Source organism: Aethalodelphis obliquidens, unplaced genomic scaffold, assembly GCF_003676395.1.
Source record: "Aethalodelphis obliquidens isolate GAN/ISIS:26980383/991018 unplaced genomic scaffold, ASM367639v1 scaffold28, whole genome shotgun sequence".
NCBI lineage: Eukaryota > Metazoa > Chordata > Mammalia > Artiodactyla > Delphinidae > Aethalodelphis > Aethalodelphis obliquidens.
The window spans coordinates 21038970-21058041 of record NW_020837972.1 but is presented as its reverse complement, the minus strand read 5'-3'; the positions used below and the strand labels follow the sequence as shown (position 1 = coordinate 21058041).

At 48.1% G+C, this 19072-nt stretch overlaps 2 protein-coding genes across 4 annotated transcripts in view; one reads left to right on the top strand and one right to left on the bottom strand.

Moving 5' to 3' along the window:
- Positions 1–19072, top strand: part of SLC15A4 (solute carrier family 15 member 4) — a 106106-nt gene that overhangs the window by 77536 nt on the left and 9498 nt on the right. Inside the window, exon 8 of one of the 3 annotated variants that reach the window (XM_027125129.1) lies at positions 16126–16301. The exons of 1 other annotated variant lie outside the window; for it this stretch is intronic. In XM_027125129.1, the coding sequence (XP_026980930.1) occupies positions 16126–16202 (77 nt within the window). In that variant the 3' untranslated portion in view covers positions 16203–16301. Of the gene's footprint in view, positions 1–14283; positions 16106–16125; positions 16302–19072 lie in introns of those variants that run through there. One more of the 3 variants, XM_027125126.1, reaches the window with a different exon arrangement.
- The window catches only part of TMEM132C (transmembrane protein 132C), a 72791-nt gene continuing 70032 nt past the window's right edge, over positions 16314–19072 (bottom strand). The window contains exon 6 of the mRNA XM_027125141.1: positions 16314–17505. Within this exon, the coding sequence (XP_026980942.1) occupies positions 16342–17505 (1164 nt within the window). The 3' untranslated portion in view covers positions 16314–16341. The remainder of the gene's footprint in view (positions 17506–19072) is intronic.

Sequence of the window (19072 nt, the reverse complement as noted above, 5' to 3'; positions counted from 1 at the left end):
TAGACTGCTTTCGTTTGCAATCATTTGACCATTTCTGAGATGTTTATTGATTTTTTATGTGTCTTCTTTTGCCAGTTAGTAACTGGTCAACAAATGAAAACAGCAAGGAAGCAGGGAAGAGTTGGCTGGGAGAGAAGTTCTTGGGCATCCCTGAGTTCTCGTTAAATACCATCCTTCTTTCTCTGCTCCCCAAGTCTGAATGGCCTGGCATTCCCCCTTCTCTCTTCCGCTCAATGAAAAGTAATAATAAGTAAGTAAGACGAGTTACTTTATTCAACTGGGAAGGGAGATAAACTAGTCGAGACCAAATAGGAGAGAATGCCTTCTCTAAACCTGCAGAATATGCTTGGCTAATGAGAAGAGAGACCTTTGGGCTACCGTTCTCCTTTATCTTCTCTGATCTATTCTCGCGGTTGCATTGGGAATTTCTACATTTTTCATTAAATTGCTCCAAATGAGGAGAAGTCACCAAGCTACAGAGGCTCCCCTTTGGAAGTCATAAATTCAGCTCTTTAGAAATGCAGGCACAGGTTGAATCGGACAAAAAGCCCTCATTATGTGGGCACGCTTAAAAATTCAGACCTGTGTGCATAGATTGGGGTCAGGAGCAAACGGGCTGTGACTGCAGATGCCTCGGTTCTTTGGCGGGAGCCTTGCGAACTAGACTAATAAGAGAAAAACAAACAGAAGTTTATTCACGTGCGCGTTGCACATACGCAGGGAGGAACTCAGTGACGAGTAATTCAAAAGGGTGCTTAGAACTTGGGCTACTAAAGCATCTTGATAAAAGCACAGTCATTTTGTATAGAAGTGACAAGACAAAGGATAGGGACTTTGAGCTTCCAAAGGTGGCACGTTGTTTGAAGGTGAATATATTGAGGAAATTCATGGGAGAAAAGGGCTAGTTAGTAAGGTTTGTTATGTAGATTTACCTGGTGCTGTCTCTGGGCTGATAAGATTCTATCTAGAGTTGTGTCCAGTGATTCAGAATCTTCCCGCCCTTCCTGGTGGAGAGGGAGAGGGCAGAGAGTTTTGCTTCTTTTTAATTATCTTCACCTCAAAATGATTGGCGTGGCATACTCCGAACCCCTTCAAATACTACTGAGCACGTTGCATGTGGTGAGTCCAAACGGAGATGTGCTCTCAGGATTTTACTAGGGATTTCCTGTATTTACACAGGATTGCCTGGATTTGGGAGATTTGCTCCAAAAATACAAAATATCCATTGACAAATTTTTATTTGATTACATGTCAAAAGGATAATAATTTAGGTAAATTGGCTTAAATAAAATATTTAAATTAATTAATTTTTTTTTTTTACTTTTTAAAATGTGGCTTCCAGAAAATTTTAACTTACATATATGGCTTACATTTTGTTTTTAATAGACAGTGCTGGTCTAAGAGCACCATGAAATGTCTCTTATCTATTCATACAGGCAACATATTTACTGAGAAACTGCTATGTGCAAAGCACAGGATACCCAAGAGGGAATAAGGACAGAATCTCTGTCTCCCTTGCCAAGGGTCCCCCTGAATTAGGAAATGACTGATCCAGGTTTTAAATCCAGGGGCGTCAGACTTTTGAGCTGTACCGGGTCCCCCCGCCACAACCCTCTCCTTGATCTATGGTTAGAATTCCACGTCCTCTCCATGCCATTGGGACAGTCATAACTTCTCCAATCCAGCATCTGTACTTTCCCAACAGTCCGTCCTTAGCATGTTGGAGCAGGAAGCAAGAACAGGTGGATCTGTGTTATTATCATGTATGTGTCAGGGCAGGCATGATTGGCAATGTAGCATATATGTGGTCTGCCCAAACTCTGGACACACAGAATTGTCTCAGACACACAGACAGAGGGAGCAGTCTAGAAAACAGAGCCCTCAGCTTCTCCAGTCCTTTTCTCACTCCCTCACCATCTGGTGGCCCAGTACCTGCCCACCTGGCCAGAGCAGCCTGGGGTCCTCAGCAGCCCTGGGGGGCAGGAGTGTTGTTTGTTGGCTAAGAGGAGTGGTCATCTCATTGGTCGCTCAAGAAGAAGCAGGACTCTTCCTACAATCTGCTTGTCTTTAATTAACCAAAGAGAGAAAACAGATTCAAGAACATGACGCAGGGTGTCAGATTAGGGGAGGGAGGGAAGATGGGGGGAGGCCCACAGGGCAGGTTTGCAATTACATGGAGATTCACACCGGTAGCCTCTCTGTGGCTGACTCTTTTGTTCTGACCTTTTATTTCAGAATTGAAATGGAGCTTAAGATCTTTCCCAAACAGTGGGCTCAATGATCCTAACAGCTGGGGCTGTTGCCAGGTGCACTGCCAGGGAGCTCGAGTGGCACACCTGGTTTTTACAGAGTGTTTCAGAGACATCAGATCAAACTCACGAACAGCTCACATTTATTTAACACTCATCAGGCACGCGGTGCTAAGTAGCTGGCTTGCATGCTGTTCTACGTGAGGGGCAGTGCGGTGCAGTGGTTAGGGGCTTGGCACTGGCTCCAGGATGCCCAGTTCCGGTGCTGACTTTACCCCCTAAACAGACAGATGACTCTCGCGAAGCAGCTGGGCCTCTTGGTGATTCACTTTTCTCATATGCAAAAGGGTGGCACTAGTAATGCTCTTACCCCATAGGTTTGTTCTAGGGAATAAATGAGTTAATATGTTTAAAGCACTTGGAACAGACCCAATACATACGCAGTTTTCAATGTTCTTTGTTCTATTAGCATCGAATCTTCATAACAACCCTACGAGGCCACGTATGAGTTTCCTCTCGCTGCTGTAACAAGTGACACACTTTGTGGCTTAAAACAACGCAAATGTTTTGGTTCTGTTTTTTATATTTCGGGAGCTCAGAAGTCCTCACGTCAAGGTGTAGGCAGGGCTGTGTTCCTTCTGGAAACTGCAGGGGAGAATCGTTTTCTTGCTTCTTTTGCCTTCTAGAGGAAGCCTTGCATTCCTTAGCTCATGACCTTTTGTTTGCATTGCTCTGACCTCTGCTTCCCTGTCACATCCTTTTCTCTGTATCCCTCCCGTCTCCCTCTTTCCCTTAGAAGGACCCTTGCAATGACATTGAACCCACTTGGATAATCCTGGGTAGTACTTTCTAAAACTGTGCAAACTCAGACTGGGACTCGAACCCACGGTCTTTTAATTGAGATCACACACCTGGTCTCAGGATTTAATGAGGCTCAGGTTATTTAAGTCTTATGGCAGAAAGAATTCAGTGAGAGACAAAGTGATAGGTAAGAAGTGGATTTATTTAGAGAGGTACACATTCCATAGACAGAACGCAGTCCGTCTCAAAAGGCAAGAATGGCCTTGGGAGAAACACAGAGTGTGGGCCATCTCAGAAGGCGAGAGGTTGCACAATACGGAGTGGTTAGTTTTTATGGGCTGGGTAGTTTCATAGGCCAATGAGTGGAGGATTATTCCAAGTATTTCGGGGAACGGGTGGGGATTCCCAAGAATGTAGCCACCGCCCACTTTCTGGCCTTTTATGGTCGGCCTCAGAGCTGTCATGGCTCTGGTGGGTGTGTCATATAGATGCTGATGCATTACGATGAGCGTATAATGAGGCTCCAGGTCCACCGGAAGTCGAATCTTCTCCCATCTTGGACCTAGCTGGTTCTAACCAGTCTATGTTATGTCCTATGGCTGTATCATTCTTTTAAAGGTTGTGCCCCGCCCCCTTCCCTCCTGTTTCAATTCCATCTCCAGATCCTTAATCACATTTGCAAAGTCCCTTTTGTCAAATAAGTTAAAGTTTTCACAGCTTCTAAGAATTCGGATGTCAGCATCTTTGGGGAGCCATTATTCAGACTCCCAGAAGTTGTTATTATTATTATTGTTATCATCATCATCATCACCATCGTCATTATACCTGAGACATCAGTATGTCTTCCTTAAAAATAACAAGGAAGGTTAATTTGGGCCATACCCAACTGAAATTACAAATCAAACATAATGGTGGCATTTATAAGTTTGTGCAAAACAATGATTTCTTTCAGGATTGAGTTGTACATTCTAACCCGTGCAAGTGGCAGAATCAGATTTGCACCAGGTCTGTCTGATTCCTGACTCTTTGCCTTGACCACCATGTGCGAGAAGAAGGGACGTATTGTATCAGACTCCCACAAATGTTCGACAAAAACATTAATCGGGGGCCAACGGCTTACCTAGACTGGCTCTCATTTCACCTTTTGCCCATTCATTCAGGTCTCCTGAGGCATCCTATATGTTAAGCGTTGAGCTAAGGGTAAACATGCCAACGTGCATTGACTATCTAGAATCCACCTTGTGCTTCCACCTGCCTGCTGTAACTCTGTGTACTTTGCTCTGTATACTGCAGCGTTCCTGAATATTGTGTGTAGGGCAAAATCGAAACATGGCATGTATGTTTCCTCTTTGAAGACTCTTCTGGTGGGTCCTTTTGTAGAGCAAAGCTTTGAGGAAGGAGACTGATTAATGCCATGTTAAAAAATTAAATGTAGCAAATACAGATTTCAATATTTCAACTCAAGTCTGTGAGACACGCATCTTAGCTTTTCTACCATCATTTAATTTCTGTTAAGGCAGACATACCTAAACACCTACCTCAAAGACTTCCCTTACCCCCCAAAGTGGTTTGTTGCAAAGGATTTTGATGCATGCACGAGTGGCGTGGAAGTGGGGAGTAGTCTTCATAGCCCCACTAGGTTTTCCTCAGACCTGGTAAGGAGTAGGGGCCCTAGAATGATCCTGGGGAATTCTAGAGCAGTTTGGGAGTAAGTTGAACGTGAGCTGGACCTAGAGGAAGGTTGTGTTGGAATGACCGCTGCATGGACAGGGGGCCCTACTAGATATGGTCCCCATGCCCCACTCCCAGGATAATTTCATGGCACTACTTCAGCCTATTGGAACTTAGATGCATCCTTGGGGAGCAAGGAGGAGAATCCGAATTGCTTGAAATTAAACTCTTGTCCCTAAAGGTAAAAGACTTCATGAGAAAAATTAATTTCAGTTACAGAAAATAAACGAGAAAATGATATTACTTTACAGACCTGAGTTTGTGGCCTAAAAGCCATTCCACCAGAAATAAATTTTTGTATCTTGAGGTTGTTTAAATTGGAAGCCCATTTGCTTTTACTATATAAAGTCGTTTATTTATTATTTAAATCAGTTATTAAGAAGCAGAAGATTCTAGAACTTTCCATGTCCATCCGAGGCCACGAGTGTCCTTGATACAAACAGGGAAGAGTGATTTAGGGTAGAAACGAGGAACATCATCTCATTTGCTACTTCTGAACTTTGACTCTGGGTGATTACAACTTTTTTTTTTAACTTGTTTTCTTTTTTTTGGCTGCGTTCGGTCTTCGTTGCTGCACGTGGGCTTTCTCTAGTTGCGGTGAGCAGGGGCTACTCTTTGTTGCGGTGTGCAGGCTTATCATTGCGGTGGCTTCTCTGGTTGCAGAGCACAGGCCCTAGAGTGTGTGGGCTTCAATAGTAGTGGCGCACGGGCTTCAGTAGTTGTGTCTCACGGGCTCTAGGGCACAGCCTCAGTAGCTGTGGTGCACGGGCTTAGTTGCTCCACGGCATGTGGGATCTTCCCGGACCAGGGCTCGAACCCGTGTCCCCTGCGTTGGCAGGCGGATTCTTAACCACTGCGCCACCAGGGAAGCCCCCTTACAATTTTCTTTTTCATGTAATTGATCTTCCTTTATTGGAAAATGCCTCGTAGGTGTTGAAACACTGCTTTGCATCCCAGTCATCCTAGTCCTAAAATTTTTATGTAACTGCAGGGTCTGCAGCAATTTGTGTTTGTTTTCCTGGGTGTGAAACTGATTGTGGACTCCACTGGGATAAGGCGCTTCATTTATACCGGGTAAAAAGATCCAAGGGGAGGTGGAGAGAGAAGAATACTACTTATTCAAACACCAGACAAGGGCTTCCCTGGTGGCGCAGTGGTTGAGAGTCCGCCTCCGATGCAGGGGACACGGGTTCGTGCCCCGGTCCGGGAAGATCCCGCATGCCGCGGAGCGGCTGGGCCCGTGAGCCATGGCCGCTGAGCCTGCGCGTCCGGAGCCTGTGCTCCGCAACGGGAGAGGCCGCAACAGTGAGAGGCCCGCGTAGCAAAAAAAAAAAAAAAAAAAAAAAACCAGAAAAACAGGCAAAACACACAGCAGAAACACCGACACGTTGAAGAGGGCTGACGGCTGCTTTACGCTGGCTTCACAGCCCTGATACTGCGATCCTGATCCCACACAGAACCAGCATTCTGCTACGATTGGGCTTCAAACCTCCACGGAATTTCTACAGATGTCATTTGTTGGAGTTTTTTTTTTTTAATTTTTCAATCATCATCTTAGTAAATGGATAGACTATCTGCCAATTGCACAAGTACAAATCCCAGAATCGTTCCTTTTCCTCAACCCTAGATGTGACCTATTAGCAAATCCTGCTGGTCTTACATCTCAGATTGAGTTCCTCCGGATGCAAAATCTGGGACAAGGATGTGGGAGCGAGTGATTAATTTTGCAATAGCTCCTTCCAAGGAGGCACCGAAATGGACCTGGGGAAGTGAGAGGAGAAAAAGAAGGAAGGCAGCACAGGGTGGAATGAGCCCCATCCGGATGGGATGCTCTCCCCAAAGCTCTCCTCTCACAATGATGCTACCAATCTCTTCAGCACGATTCAGGGACGTTCACTCTCCTGTTCAGAAGCCTCCAGAGGCCTCCACGTTGCCCGCTCCCCTTCCTATGCCATTCTGGGCTGGCATCATCCTCCACCACTTCATCCTGCAACCTCTGCCTTGCAGCCATGCTGGCATTTTTCTAGTTCTCTAATACAGCCATCCGCTTATTCTTGCTTCAGGCTTTTGCACCTACCGTTCTCTTTGTCTGGAACCCTGTTACCCAGGGATAGCTGGGTTTATTCCTAAATTCTCTGCTTAAATGTTGTCTCACACCTACCCTGTGGAAAGTAGTGCCCTTCCACGCATGGCGTCCAATGACTCCTCACGGCTCTGTTTATTTCCTTCATAGCACCGTGTTTTCACAGTCTGATAGCATCTCATTGATTTAGCTCACGTTTATCTATTTTCCCTCTAAGAATATACTTTCCAAGTATATTCCTCTCGTCTACTTGTCTACTGTTCCAACTACATAGACGAGTGTCTTATTCATAGAAAGTTCTCAGTATTTATTGAACGGACAGATGAATGAATTTCATCCTGTCTGTGCCCCGGTTTTCCTGACTATATCCAGTCATTTCATGTAATGACTCTCTCTTTCCACGGCTGAAGGCAGCTCTGAAAGTCACAGCATCCTGAGATCTCACCGTTCAACACGGCCTGGCTCTTCCAAACCCACCCTTCACTTAGAGGACAACATAAATGAGAGAAAATGTAAATCTGGACCCCGAAGTTAACCTCAAGTTTTTAAATCAATGAAATTTCACAGTCTGGTAATTTCTTTCCACCCAAATGCCCTCTTTGACAGAGGAAAAAAAGGGCTTTTTGGACAGAACATTTTGGTCGGTAGAATATAAATTGAAAAACAAAGCCATAATTTGCTTCATTCTTTGAAACATTACCTAATGTTCTGTCTCAAAGAGAATGGTAACAGGATGACCTGACTTTCCTCTTCTCCTAGTTCTACTCTGTAAAGTCTTGATCCAAATTTATTTATTCAGTTATTGAGCTATTGTTGATTTACAATATTGTGTTAGTTTCAGGTGTACAGCAAAGTGATTCAGATATATATATACACACACATATATTCTTTTTCAGATTATTTTCCACTATAGGTTATTACAAGATACTGAATGTAGTTCCCTGTGCTACACGGTAAATTCTTGTTGGTTATCTATTTTTAAAAAATATTAATTAATTTATTTATTTGGTTGTGTTGGGTCTCAGTTGAGGCAGGCAGGTTCCTTACTTGCGGCTTGCCAGTTGTGGCACCCGGGCTCCTTAGATGTGGCATGCAAACTCTTAGTTGTGGCATGCATGTGGGATCTAGTTCCCTGACAAAGGGATCAAACCTGGGCTCCCTGCATAGGAGCACAGAGTCTTATCTGCTGCATCACCAGGGAAGCCCCGGTTATCTATTTTATATACAGTAGTGTGTATCTGTTAAACCCATACTAATTTATCCCTCCCCCCCTTTCCCCTTTGATAACCATATGTTTGTCTTCTGTGTTTGTAAGTCTGTGTGTTTTGTAAGTAAGTTCATTTGCAGATCCAAACGTTGAAGTGAGCATCTCCACCTCAGAGAACTCCTACGGCAGGAGCTGTCACAGCCCTTGGGGTTTCTTTCTGTTTATTTGTTTGGTGTTTAGAAGAACTTACTTAGGAAAACCACCCAATTTTAGCTTCTTCCGGGTGGAAATTTTGAGATGCAGAGAGCAATCCAAAACATTATTATTTGGCCAAAGGTTTGAATAAAGAACTTGGAAAACGTGCATTTTAAAAGCCAATATATTATCTGGGCCTCTGGCCTCTGTCCCCAGTAGAGCTGTGTCCTCCACAGTTGTGAGGGAAGAGAGAGTGAATTTTTTTTTTTTTTTTTTTTTGCGGTACGCGGGCCTCTCACTGTTGTGGCCTCTCCCGTTGCGGAGCACAGGCTCCGGACGCGCAGGCTCAGCGGCCATGGCTCACGGGCCCAGCCGCTCCGCGGCATGTGGGATCTTCCCGGACCGGGGCACGAACCCGTGTCCCCTGCATCGACAGGTGGACTCTCAACCACTGCGCCACCAGGGAAGCCCGAGAGAGTGAATTTTTATATGCATGAACCCGTTTCCGTGCTGCTGGGAAAGCAATCTCTCCAGCCACGTGTTTTTTCAGTGGCTGTTCCTTGCCGTGCGCTCACCTCCCTGTGCAGGGTCTTTGCACCTGTGCTTCCCTCTGTCGGTGTTTTATCTAGATCACATCCTAATGCCTCTAGGGAATCCCATGCTTCAGGCCACATGTCCTCACAGTGGCCTGCTCTGACCTCCCTGGCCACCTTGAGTGTCGCATCAGAGCTGTCCCTGCCCCAGCTACCACTCTTCTGCCATAGTTGAAACTTGTGCAAAGGCCTGTGTGAAGATTTGATTAATACTTGCAATGGAGAGTGCCTGGATCCCTGTCTCTGGGCACCATCCCGCGTGTGCCTGATCTCACCTGCTTTCCTTTCCGAGATCCAGCACCTGAGGCTTTTTCTTACCAAATCCCACTTTGCTGACTTGCATAGACGCCAGGGAGTGCCTGGGAATTTACATCCTCCCAGGGTGGCCCTGAACCAGAAGGAGTCCTAGGAGGTCACCCACGTAACAGCTTAGCCTTTAACACCTCCCTGTCTCGCTTTCTTAGCTTCCCGTCCAGTTGAGAACCTGGAAATTTCCTGAAGAGGAAATTGTTTACTGGACTCACTTCCCTGCAAATCTCTTATTTCAGGAATTTCAGACCCTCAGTTCCCTGTTGCCTCCGGTGTCCTGGACAGAGTATTTGTCCATCCAGCCCGGTCAGCCTATTACAAGCTCTGGGCTGTCACGTTTGGTTCAGCCTCTGAGCAATACAGTGTGCGTGGACAACACCCCAAGGAGAGAGCTTGGTGGCCAATGTGGGGCTCACCTCTGTGCCCGTCCCCGCTCCCGGGATCTTTGCCCTCCGGTCTCCATCACCGTGGTACCGACCAGGGTTCTTGGCCTCCTTAATCAATAGAAATTGATCAGAGGCCAGACAAGAAATTCAGGCCAGGCTTTACTGGGGCCCCTGCTGCAGCAGGGGGAGCGGGAACAAGTAACAGCTTCCCTTGCTCGCTCACTCCCCGAGGGTGGGGGGCAGCTGGCTCATTATATGGGGTGAGGGGAGGGGTGTGTCCAGGGGTCGGGCTGGAGGCGTGGCTCAGGTGGTCTGTCCCCGCTTTGGTGGTGTTGAGTGCAGGGGGCATGCGCGGCCCTGCGTTGGCTCCCAACCCCGCCGCTTTTGCTCCTGGCTCTTCAGAAGTGGCAGTTGGATTTTTTTGGGGGGGTCTTTTTGTATCTTGTTGTCCATAATTTGCCCCAACTGCTCATGCACGGTTATCTTTAGTCCCTTATAGTTTCTTTGTATCTGTTACTGGAGGAGACGTGTGTCCAGGTGCAAGTCCTGCAGCAAAAGGCCCCGGCTCCCAGGTCCCAGCCTGTCTCAACTGCAGGTGCTCTCCAGTGCCTTGAAACAGCTGTTCTGTGGCCTTTAGGCCGCTTGTGTCATTATTAGCCATGGAACAGTTCGTCTGGATGAGCGACTCCTTCATCACCGTCATAGAAGGCAGGCTACTCATTGAAGCAGGCTGGCCATCACCTTGATTCCTTTCACCTCATCTTCCAGGGCTCCATTTGCCGTTAAGGGCAAGATGTAAACTGTAGCCTCCACTTGGAAAGTGCAGCCCAGGCTGCCCGCTTGGCAAGCAGATGGTATTCTTGTTCAAAGGAGAGCCGTAAGCTTCTCCTCCAGGTGCAGGTATATTGACAAGCAAAGATTGGGCTGGATTTTAGTGCCCAGTTTCCCCCTGCCCCGAGGGGTCCCCTCATGCAGCCCACCGTCTGTCCCATGCACATGGGAGCCCTATCACCTCCGATTGAAGGCTGCGTAACTTTCCCTGTTAATTATACTTAAAAAGCAATTTTTGCACTTTGATCTCAACCACGGAAGAAAAAAAGACATCGGAGGGCAAAAACCTAGAAGGACGTCACCAAAGCTCCAACGGGGGTGAATTCGGTCATTTTTATAAACTGTTTACAATGCTCTTGGGCTACTTTTAAAAGTGGAAAAATAATGTAAAAGTCACGTTTATAACAGTATACTTTCAAAATATGAATAGGACCGTGCAAAATTATGTCCACCATTTGAAAAAAAACTGAAGCGTGTGTAAGATGAGTTATTAATTTTTAGTTCTGGGAGGAGGAACCAGAGGCATTTTTTTTCTTTATTTCTTCTACTTTTCTAGATTTTGTGTCATGAGCCTGAATTGCTTTTTTTCGGTCAGTTTGATTACATTTTTAACACAAGAAAATATATGTGAAGCTTGTATTAGTGTAATAATCAAGACCACAGTTTTTGGAGATACGGTCACGGCTTTGAGTGTGGCTCAGCTAGTTCCTAGTCTTGACCTTGAGAAGGATGCTCTGAGCCTGTTTCCTCACCTCTGATATGGGGGGAAACACACATGCCTCAGACGGTTGTTGTGAGTGAATAACAACACACACTAAGGATGTTTAATACTCAGTCTGACCCAGACTTGTTAAATGGAGTCTCATTATTACTATTCTCGTAGTTATTGTTAATATTATTCAAATAATGTTAATACACTATTGTTGATCACAATAAAGATTAATGCTAATAAATATTACAGTTGACCCTTCAACAACATGTGTTTGAACTGCAAGGGTCCACTTATACGTGGATTTTTTTCAAGGTAAATACTACAGTCTTGCAAGATCCAGGGTTGGTTGAATCCACTGATTGGGAATCACGGATAAGAAGGGTGGACTGGAAGGTCTACTTGGACTTTCCAGTGCAGGGAGGGTCGGGGCCCTAACCCCCGCGTTGTGCAGGGTCAACTGTAATATTAGTCAAGATCTACTCACTTACGAGAAAGGACAGTTTGTTTCTTCAGAGCCTTGTGTTCTGAGAGGCCATCGGTCTGGCTGGAGTCTACAGGTGAGCGTGGACGAGCTGGTGGGAACATAGGGCAACGGGGGGTGAAGGCACTGCCCTCCCCCCCGATCCCCCTGCCGTCCTGTGCTTAACTAACTGCCCCCTTCTCTGTTTCCACCCTCTGACTGGCCGCACCTTGAGGACTTGTTAATTACTCCATTCTTTGTGTGTTCCCCAAACCAGGCACACAGCAGGTGCTCAATAAGTGCATGTGACATGAATCAGGGGACCAGCATCCAACAGCCAAGCTACCCTTGTTCTACTTGATCATTTTAGCAGGAAGGAAGAACTGCAGACTGTCTATCTGGAAAGATTGTTTTGTCCACCTGGCAGTCTGAGAGGCTCACATCACCGTAAAAAGGCAGCACCTTATTTAAAACGGTGCACACTCAGCTCCCTTGGGACCTTATTTGCAGCATGGAGCTGACACCCATCCTAGGGAGTCAGAGGTCAGACACCTACAGACTCATTCCGTGGGGTCCCACGTTCACATCCCAAGGGTAGGTGGGCTTGACGGGAAGGGCAGCGCTGACACAGGAAGGAGAGCAGACGTCCTTGAGGAACCTCCCGATTTTTTTCAGGGTCTGGCAATACTGGAGCTGTGTCCCTCCCTAGGCGAGGTCGTATTTGAGTCTTACATTTACAATAAAAGAGACATTTTGACACCATGAGGCCCTGATCGCCTGACGTGACCAACGGAAAGTTTTTAATGATAGTTGGAGTCACTTATGTCTACCAGGTGGCCAAGCAGCCTGTTTCTCCTGAGAGGATTCCAGTTTTAAAAGCAGGACAGTCCCAGGGGAAATGGGACCCACTGGTCCCCCCAACACGGCCTCTTAGCTCTGCCGACACCATGGCATGTGCTCCCTGAGGGAGGCGGTTGTCAAACAGCCTCATTGTCTCAGGCTCTCAGAACCAGGGTAGCTCGGTTGACCCCAGTGGACCGCGGAGGTATCTGCCCAACGCCAGCTGGCGTTTTTTAGAGTTGAACTTGGGGCAGAAGTGAAGCAACCAGCATTAGATTCAACCACAGTCCTCTTTCTCTTGATCTGAAGCCTGATTCTTTTAAAGCAATACCTGAGCTGGCTAGGCAGGGAGCTTGCTTTAGGCGTGGATGTGGTTTCTACAGAAAAGAAGGTACTGCAGGCTGTTTTACGACACACGTGCAGCCATGCTGTGGGAGAACAGAGCTCCCCTGGTGCCTCGATTAAGAAACAATCACAGGGGGCTTCCCTGGTGGCGCAGTGGTTGAGCGTCCGCCTGCCGATGCAGGGGACGCGGGTTCGTGCCCCGGTCCGGGAGGATTCCGCGTGCCGCTGAGCCTGCGCTCCGCAAGAGGCCACAACAGTGAGAGGCCCGCGCACCGCAAAACGAAAACAAAAACAAACAAGAAACACTCACAGGGACTTGCCTGGCGGTCCAGTAGTTAGGACTCCGTGCTTTCACTGCTGAGGGTCCGGATTCAATCCCTGGTTGGGGAACTGGGATCCCACAAGGTCATGCGTCGCGGCCAGAACCAAAACCCAAAAAAACAGTGACAATATATGAACCCCATCGGCTTCTCACAGACTCTCCCATAATGATACAGATACTAGCCCCACACCACCCCCAGGCAAATCCATGCAGACAGAGAGTAGATCAGTGGTTGCCTGGGGCTGGGAATCTGGTGAGGGGGTGGGGAAATGGGGAGCAAATCTGATGAGTATGGAGTTTCTTCTTGGGATGATGAAAATTTTCTAAAATTGATGTGATGCACCACTGTCAACCATTGAATTGTACACTCTAAATGGGTCCATTTTATGTTACGTGAACTATGTCTCAATAAGGCTGTTATTAGTAGGCAGGTTTCTCAAAAAACTAAAAATAGAACTACCATACAACCCAGCAGTCCCACTACTGGGCATATACCCTGAGAAAACCATAATTCAAAAAGAGTCATGTACCACAATGTTCACTGCAGCTCTATTTACAATAGCCAGGACATGGAAGCAACCTAAGTGTCCATTGACAGATGAATGGATAAAGAAGATGTGGCACATGTATACAATGGAATATTAGCCATAAAAAGGAACAAAACTGAGTTATTTGTAGTGAGGTGGATGGACCTAGAGTCTGTCATACAGAGTGAAGTAAGAAAGAGAAAAACAAATACCGTATGCTAACACATATATATGGAATCTAAAAAAAAAAAGTTCTGAAGAACCCAGGGGCAGGACAGGAATAAAGACTCAAATGTAGAGAACGGACTTGAGGACACGGGGAGGGGGAAGGGTAAGCTGGGACGAAGTGAGAGAGTGGCATGGACATATATTCACTACCAAATGTAAAACAGATAGCTAGTGGGAAGCAGCCACATAGCACAGGGAGAGCAGCTTGGGTGCTTCGTGACCACCTAGAGGGGTGGGATAGGGAGGGTGGGAGGGAGACGCAAGAGGGAGGAGATACGGGGATATATGTATATGTATAGCTGATTCACTTTGTTATACAGCATCAACTAACACAACAATGTAAAGCAATTATATTTCAATGAAGTTGTTAAAAAATTATATAATTTTTTAAATTAAAAAAATAAAACTTATTTAAAAACATCACTCTCTTGTCTTCAACCCCAAAATTCTCTTCCCTCAACCAGCCAAAGGAACCACAATCCCACTGGAACTTCAAACAACAACAAATGCAAAAATAATCAGAATAAAAGTACACCTTTACCCCAGACGAGAGATCAACACAGTTTTCCATTCAATGTCCAGGCTCTCCTCCTCCTTCGATGTGAATTGGACGTTCACTGGGGGGAGGGGGGGAAACAGCATCTGCATCACCCTGGAACACGTCAGGACGCTCATTTTCTCCTGGTGACCCCGAGCATGCTCACATCTGAGAACTGCTGATGGAGATGACAGTGGATGGGTGACCGGAAGTTTCCCTTGTTAGGAATGACTGTGGATCAGCCCAGAAACCAAGAGGCAAACAAGCCGACAGTGTATAGTTTTCCTTCTAGACCAGCAGACGGTTTATTTCTTTAACAAGTCGTACATTTGGCGGGGAGAAGAAATAATAGGAGTTCAGTGAAATAAGAGACAGCCCACAAGATACTGACTTGTCAAGCCATGGAAAATGTTTTAATGACAATTGGCATCACAGGTATAAATAAATAGCTCCTTTTCCCGTCTCTAATATGTGCTAGAAATATCTTTTTAAAAGGTCCAGCTAAGGTTATTGAGGCTTCGAGGACCCTTTCTTAGCTATCGATTTTAGTAATTAAAAAAATAAACACAGGAAGCATTCCTCCCGGTATCTGCGGGCGCCGCCCCACGGAGAGCATCACGTGACAGCCGGGCGGCTTCGTCCCCAGCAGCTGCGGACAGAACGGAGTATTGGGGTTTGTGCCCCTACCTCGTGGTCTCCTCTGCCTCGTACACTTCACTTTGGATGAGTGCATTTTGCAATGGGCTGCTACACGACTAGGCTGGTACCAAAAAGCACAGCTGGTTGACAATCTAACGTAGATTTTCGTGCTTTCCGTTTATGCTGGTATACCCCGCCTAACGAAGTAAGAAAAACAACGGAAAAACCCTCAGTTTTTTTTATCCTTGTTCATTTGGTAATAGCAGCATGTCTCGGGATAGATCTACCCTGTGCGGCTCGTGCTCGTTACTCTTGGGTCTGGTTTCTCTCCTGTGGATCGGACCTCCTCTTCCCCTGGGAGAAGCATCCGCACGACACCAGTGATGGAGTCCTGGAGGGGTCAGGGGAACCTGGCTGGGCTCTGTGCTATTGGCTGTGTCCCACGGGTCCAGCCTCTGCCAGTGTCCTACCCACTGGCTTTGGCCCTGTGGTGGGCGTAGTGGGGATGGGTGAAGGCATCTTCCCCCATCCCCCCAAAGGCTCTGAGAACTCCCCCTGATTGTAGAAAACCCAGCAAATATCAACAAGGCTGGAGGGATACAGAAAAGCATCAAACGTAATACTTAAAGAGTGGATTAACTGACATCGTTTCTAAGCATTCATCTGATGTTTAGGAATATAATTTGTTTAATTTAGGAAAATATACCATTGGATTCTCAGGAATAGACATTAAATATAAATCAAGTGGAAGTCTAAGACACAAAAAGAAAAAAGGAGGGGAAAAAAGAGAATGTGGAAAAAGGAAAGATTATTAAGTAGAGATGTAAAACTCCTCAGGTCTATCCCAAGAGGCAACCAATATTCAGAAACGTCTCCTCCCCAAGCCCAGGGTGACAGTCCAAGGCTGTCCTCGGAATAGGAAAGGAATACTGAATTAAAACGGAAAATGTCTCTTAGCAGGCCCTAGTTTTAATATATTTTGCTCCTTTATTAGAAATATAAACAGATGATTACTTGTCTTTTTATTTGTCTTTTTGCTTTTTTTTTTTTTTTAACAAATACTTTTTGGTAGCTTGTCTGGGTTATATTTTGACTCATAAAATAACCTTCCCAATTTGGCCCTGCGCAGGTCAAACGTCTCCAAGAAGCTCCCTTCCCCGAGTTTATTCCGCCTACTTGCGAACATCTGTCATCATCAACCTCTGATTACAAAAAAATGTCCCTTTCCGGCTTCAGAATTTCCAACTGGTTTCGAAGGGGGACCCCAACGATTCCCTGTTCAGCCCCAGAGCTACTCTGGAACCGAAGGAGGGTGTCCAAGCGCTGGCCCTTCGGCCAGAGGGGCCTAGGCTTTGTCCTTGAACTTCTCCAGGTGTTCTCTGAGCTCTTTGGGGGCGCCCACGCCCACGTCCTGGCGCACCCACTGGATGTCCTCGTCGGTCCCGCGGAGGATGGAGTTCACGGTGGGACAGCTGTCGTCGGCGGGGATGGTGGTGAAGGTGGTGAACTTCACCTTTTTCCTCTTGGAGGTGGGTGAGTGCAGGGGCTCGAGCTTCTGGTCCTTGCCCTGTCTGTCCCCGGAGTCGGCAGGCCTGGGGACCTGGCTGTGCCCGTGCTTTTGGGAACCTCCGTTGAGCAGGAGGCGGTCGCTCTCGTCTATGACGGTCGTGTGCTCGTCCTGCCGGGGGGACCCGTCGCCCACGTCCTCCAGGAGCTCCGCCTCGTTGCCCAGCCACACCCAGTCGTGCGAGTGGGTCACGGAGGCCTGGCCTTCCAGGGGCACCTGCTTGTGCCTGTACTTGAGGGCAAAGGTGGCGCAGTTGATGAGGAAGACGAGAATGGCCAGGCAGAAGACCCCCAGCAGGGCGTACATGCCGATCTCCAGGTCGCTCAGGCCGCGGGGCGCCTGCACCAGGTCGCCGGCCCCCGGCCCGCCCCCCGCCCGCGGCAGGTCCACCTGTGCCGGGAAGTTGGCGAAGTCGATGGGGATGGTCTGCAGCTGGCCCTCGCCCGCCAGCCGGGCCCCGTCCAGCCGGCTGTTCTTGCCCACCTTGTTGTCCAGCAGCGACTTGGCCGTGGGGCTGCCCCTCCGGGGGGCCCCGTCGTCGCGCTCCGCGGAGGAGCTGCCGTACCAGGGCCCCTCCTGGCCCTTCTGGCGCCGGCCGCTGGCGTGGTTCTTCATCTCGGCCTCCTCGTAGGCCCCGCCGGGGCTGGAGTCGGCGTCATTCTGGCCGAACTTGACCCTGACAGTGCCGACGCCCACGGCCAGGACGCTCTTGCGTTTGGATTTCTGGCAAGCCTCCGCGATGGTCAGGTCCACTCGGACCAGGGGTCCCTGGCCTTCCCCTTCGGCCATGACAACGGGCCACCTGGGCGAGCGGGGCTGGGGGACTGACACGACGGCCTCGTCCAGGGACGTGGCGGTCAGGGTGAAGTCCTTGGTGTCGTAGATGTCCAGGGGCGTCACTGAGCCATCGCTGAACTGCAGCCAAGTGCTGAGCACGGCTTCCTGCAGGGAGAGGGGCAGTTAGAAAGCCACGGGGGGGGCGAGGGGGGCGGACGCCTCTTCTCTGGGGATCGCGCCTGCCGCCATGCTAGAACAGAACCCAAAGACTTAGGGGCAGGACTTAAAATCCAGACCTGGTGGCTGATGAACCTGGAGGAAAAAATCCAGGTTTTATATCAAGATCCGAGAACCACCTTAATGGAAACGAGAACCAATGTAGACAGGCAGTGACAGCTCCAGTGTAATCCTTACCCAGGGAAAAGACCCCACAGAAAGCCCTCCCTGAATCCAGGCTCCACTGAATTTATCACCAGCGACGTCACTTGAGCGCGTCTGCTGGGTCTTCACATTATCCTACGCCTCGCTCTGATGTCCCCCCCGCCTATCAGAACCCTTGTGATGACATTGAGTTCAGTATGTTCCGTTCTCCACATACTCCATGGTAATCTGTCCATCTCAAGATCCTTAATCACATCTGCAAAGTCCCCTTTGACACATCAGGTGCCGTATTCACAGGGTCTAGGAATCACACGTGGCCACCTATGGTGCGCCATTATTCCAGCCACCACGGTGATGATGGTAGCTAAGGTGTCCATAGTGCTTCCTGGGTACCAGCCACTGTTCTACGTGGTTTTCATTATCAACTCATTTGATCACCACAACAGTATACAAGGTACATACTATTATCTATATTTCTCATTTTGCAGGTGAGTAGACTGGATCACAGGGGCCAAGGCTCACTCAGGTTTCCACCGCTAAGTGACAGAGCTGGGTGTGAGTCCAGCCAGTTCATCTCGAGTCTTAGGCATGGCTGGTAGTCAATCTCCTGGCTGCCTTTGACTCTGAGGTCACTGACCAGGCCAGGGATTGAAGGAAGCAACTGTGATGTGTCTGGAATTCTTCCCTGTCCTCTAAGAACAGGCACTGAGTGGTCCAATTTTCATTCATCTGAGCATGTCAAGGACATGTATGAAAAGCCTCTTCTGTGTCAGGCCGTGTGCCACACACTGAGTAGTCTTGGACAGAAGACTGACAGGGAATAAACAAGACACGGCTGTTCATCGTGGCAGGCTGGGATGCTTCCTGGAGCTGGGCTGGGATGTTAGTTCTGCATAAGTTTGACGTGTTAAGTTTTTAATTTTTTTCGGCTGTGCCGCATTGCTTGTGAGATCTTAGTTCCCCAACCAGGGATTGAACCTAGGCCCTCAGCAGTGAAAACATAGAGTCCTAACCACTGGACCGCCAGGGAATTCCGTAAGTTTTACTTTTTTTTTTTTTTTTGGGTACCGGGGGCCTCTCTCCGCTGTGGCCTCTCCCGTTGCGGCACAGGCTCCGGACGCGCAGGCTCAGCGGCCATGGCTCACGGGCCCAGCCGCTCCGCGGCATGTGGGATCTTCCCGGACCGGGGCACGAACCCGCGTCCCCTGCATCGGCAGGCGGACTCTCAACCACTGCGCCACCAGAGAAGCCCCCTAAGTTTTACTTTTTAATGTACAGTTCAGTGTACAGGGAGAAAGGAAGGTGACTAGAGATTAGGAGGGAGATGGGTTGGCCCGGGCTGTGAAATGGC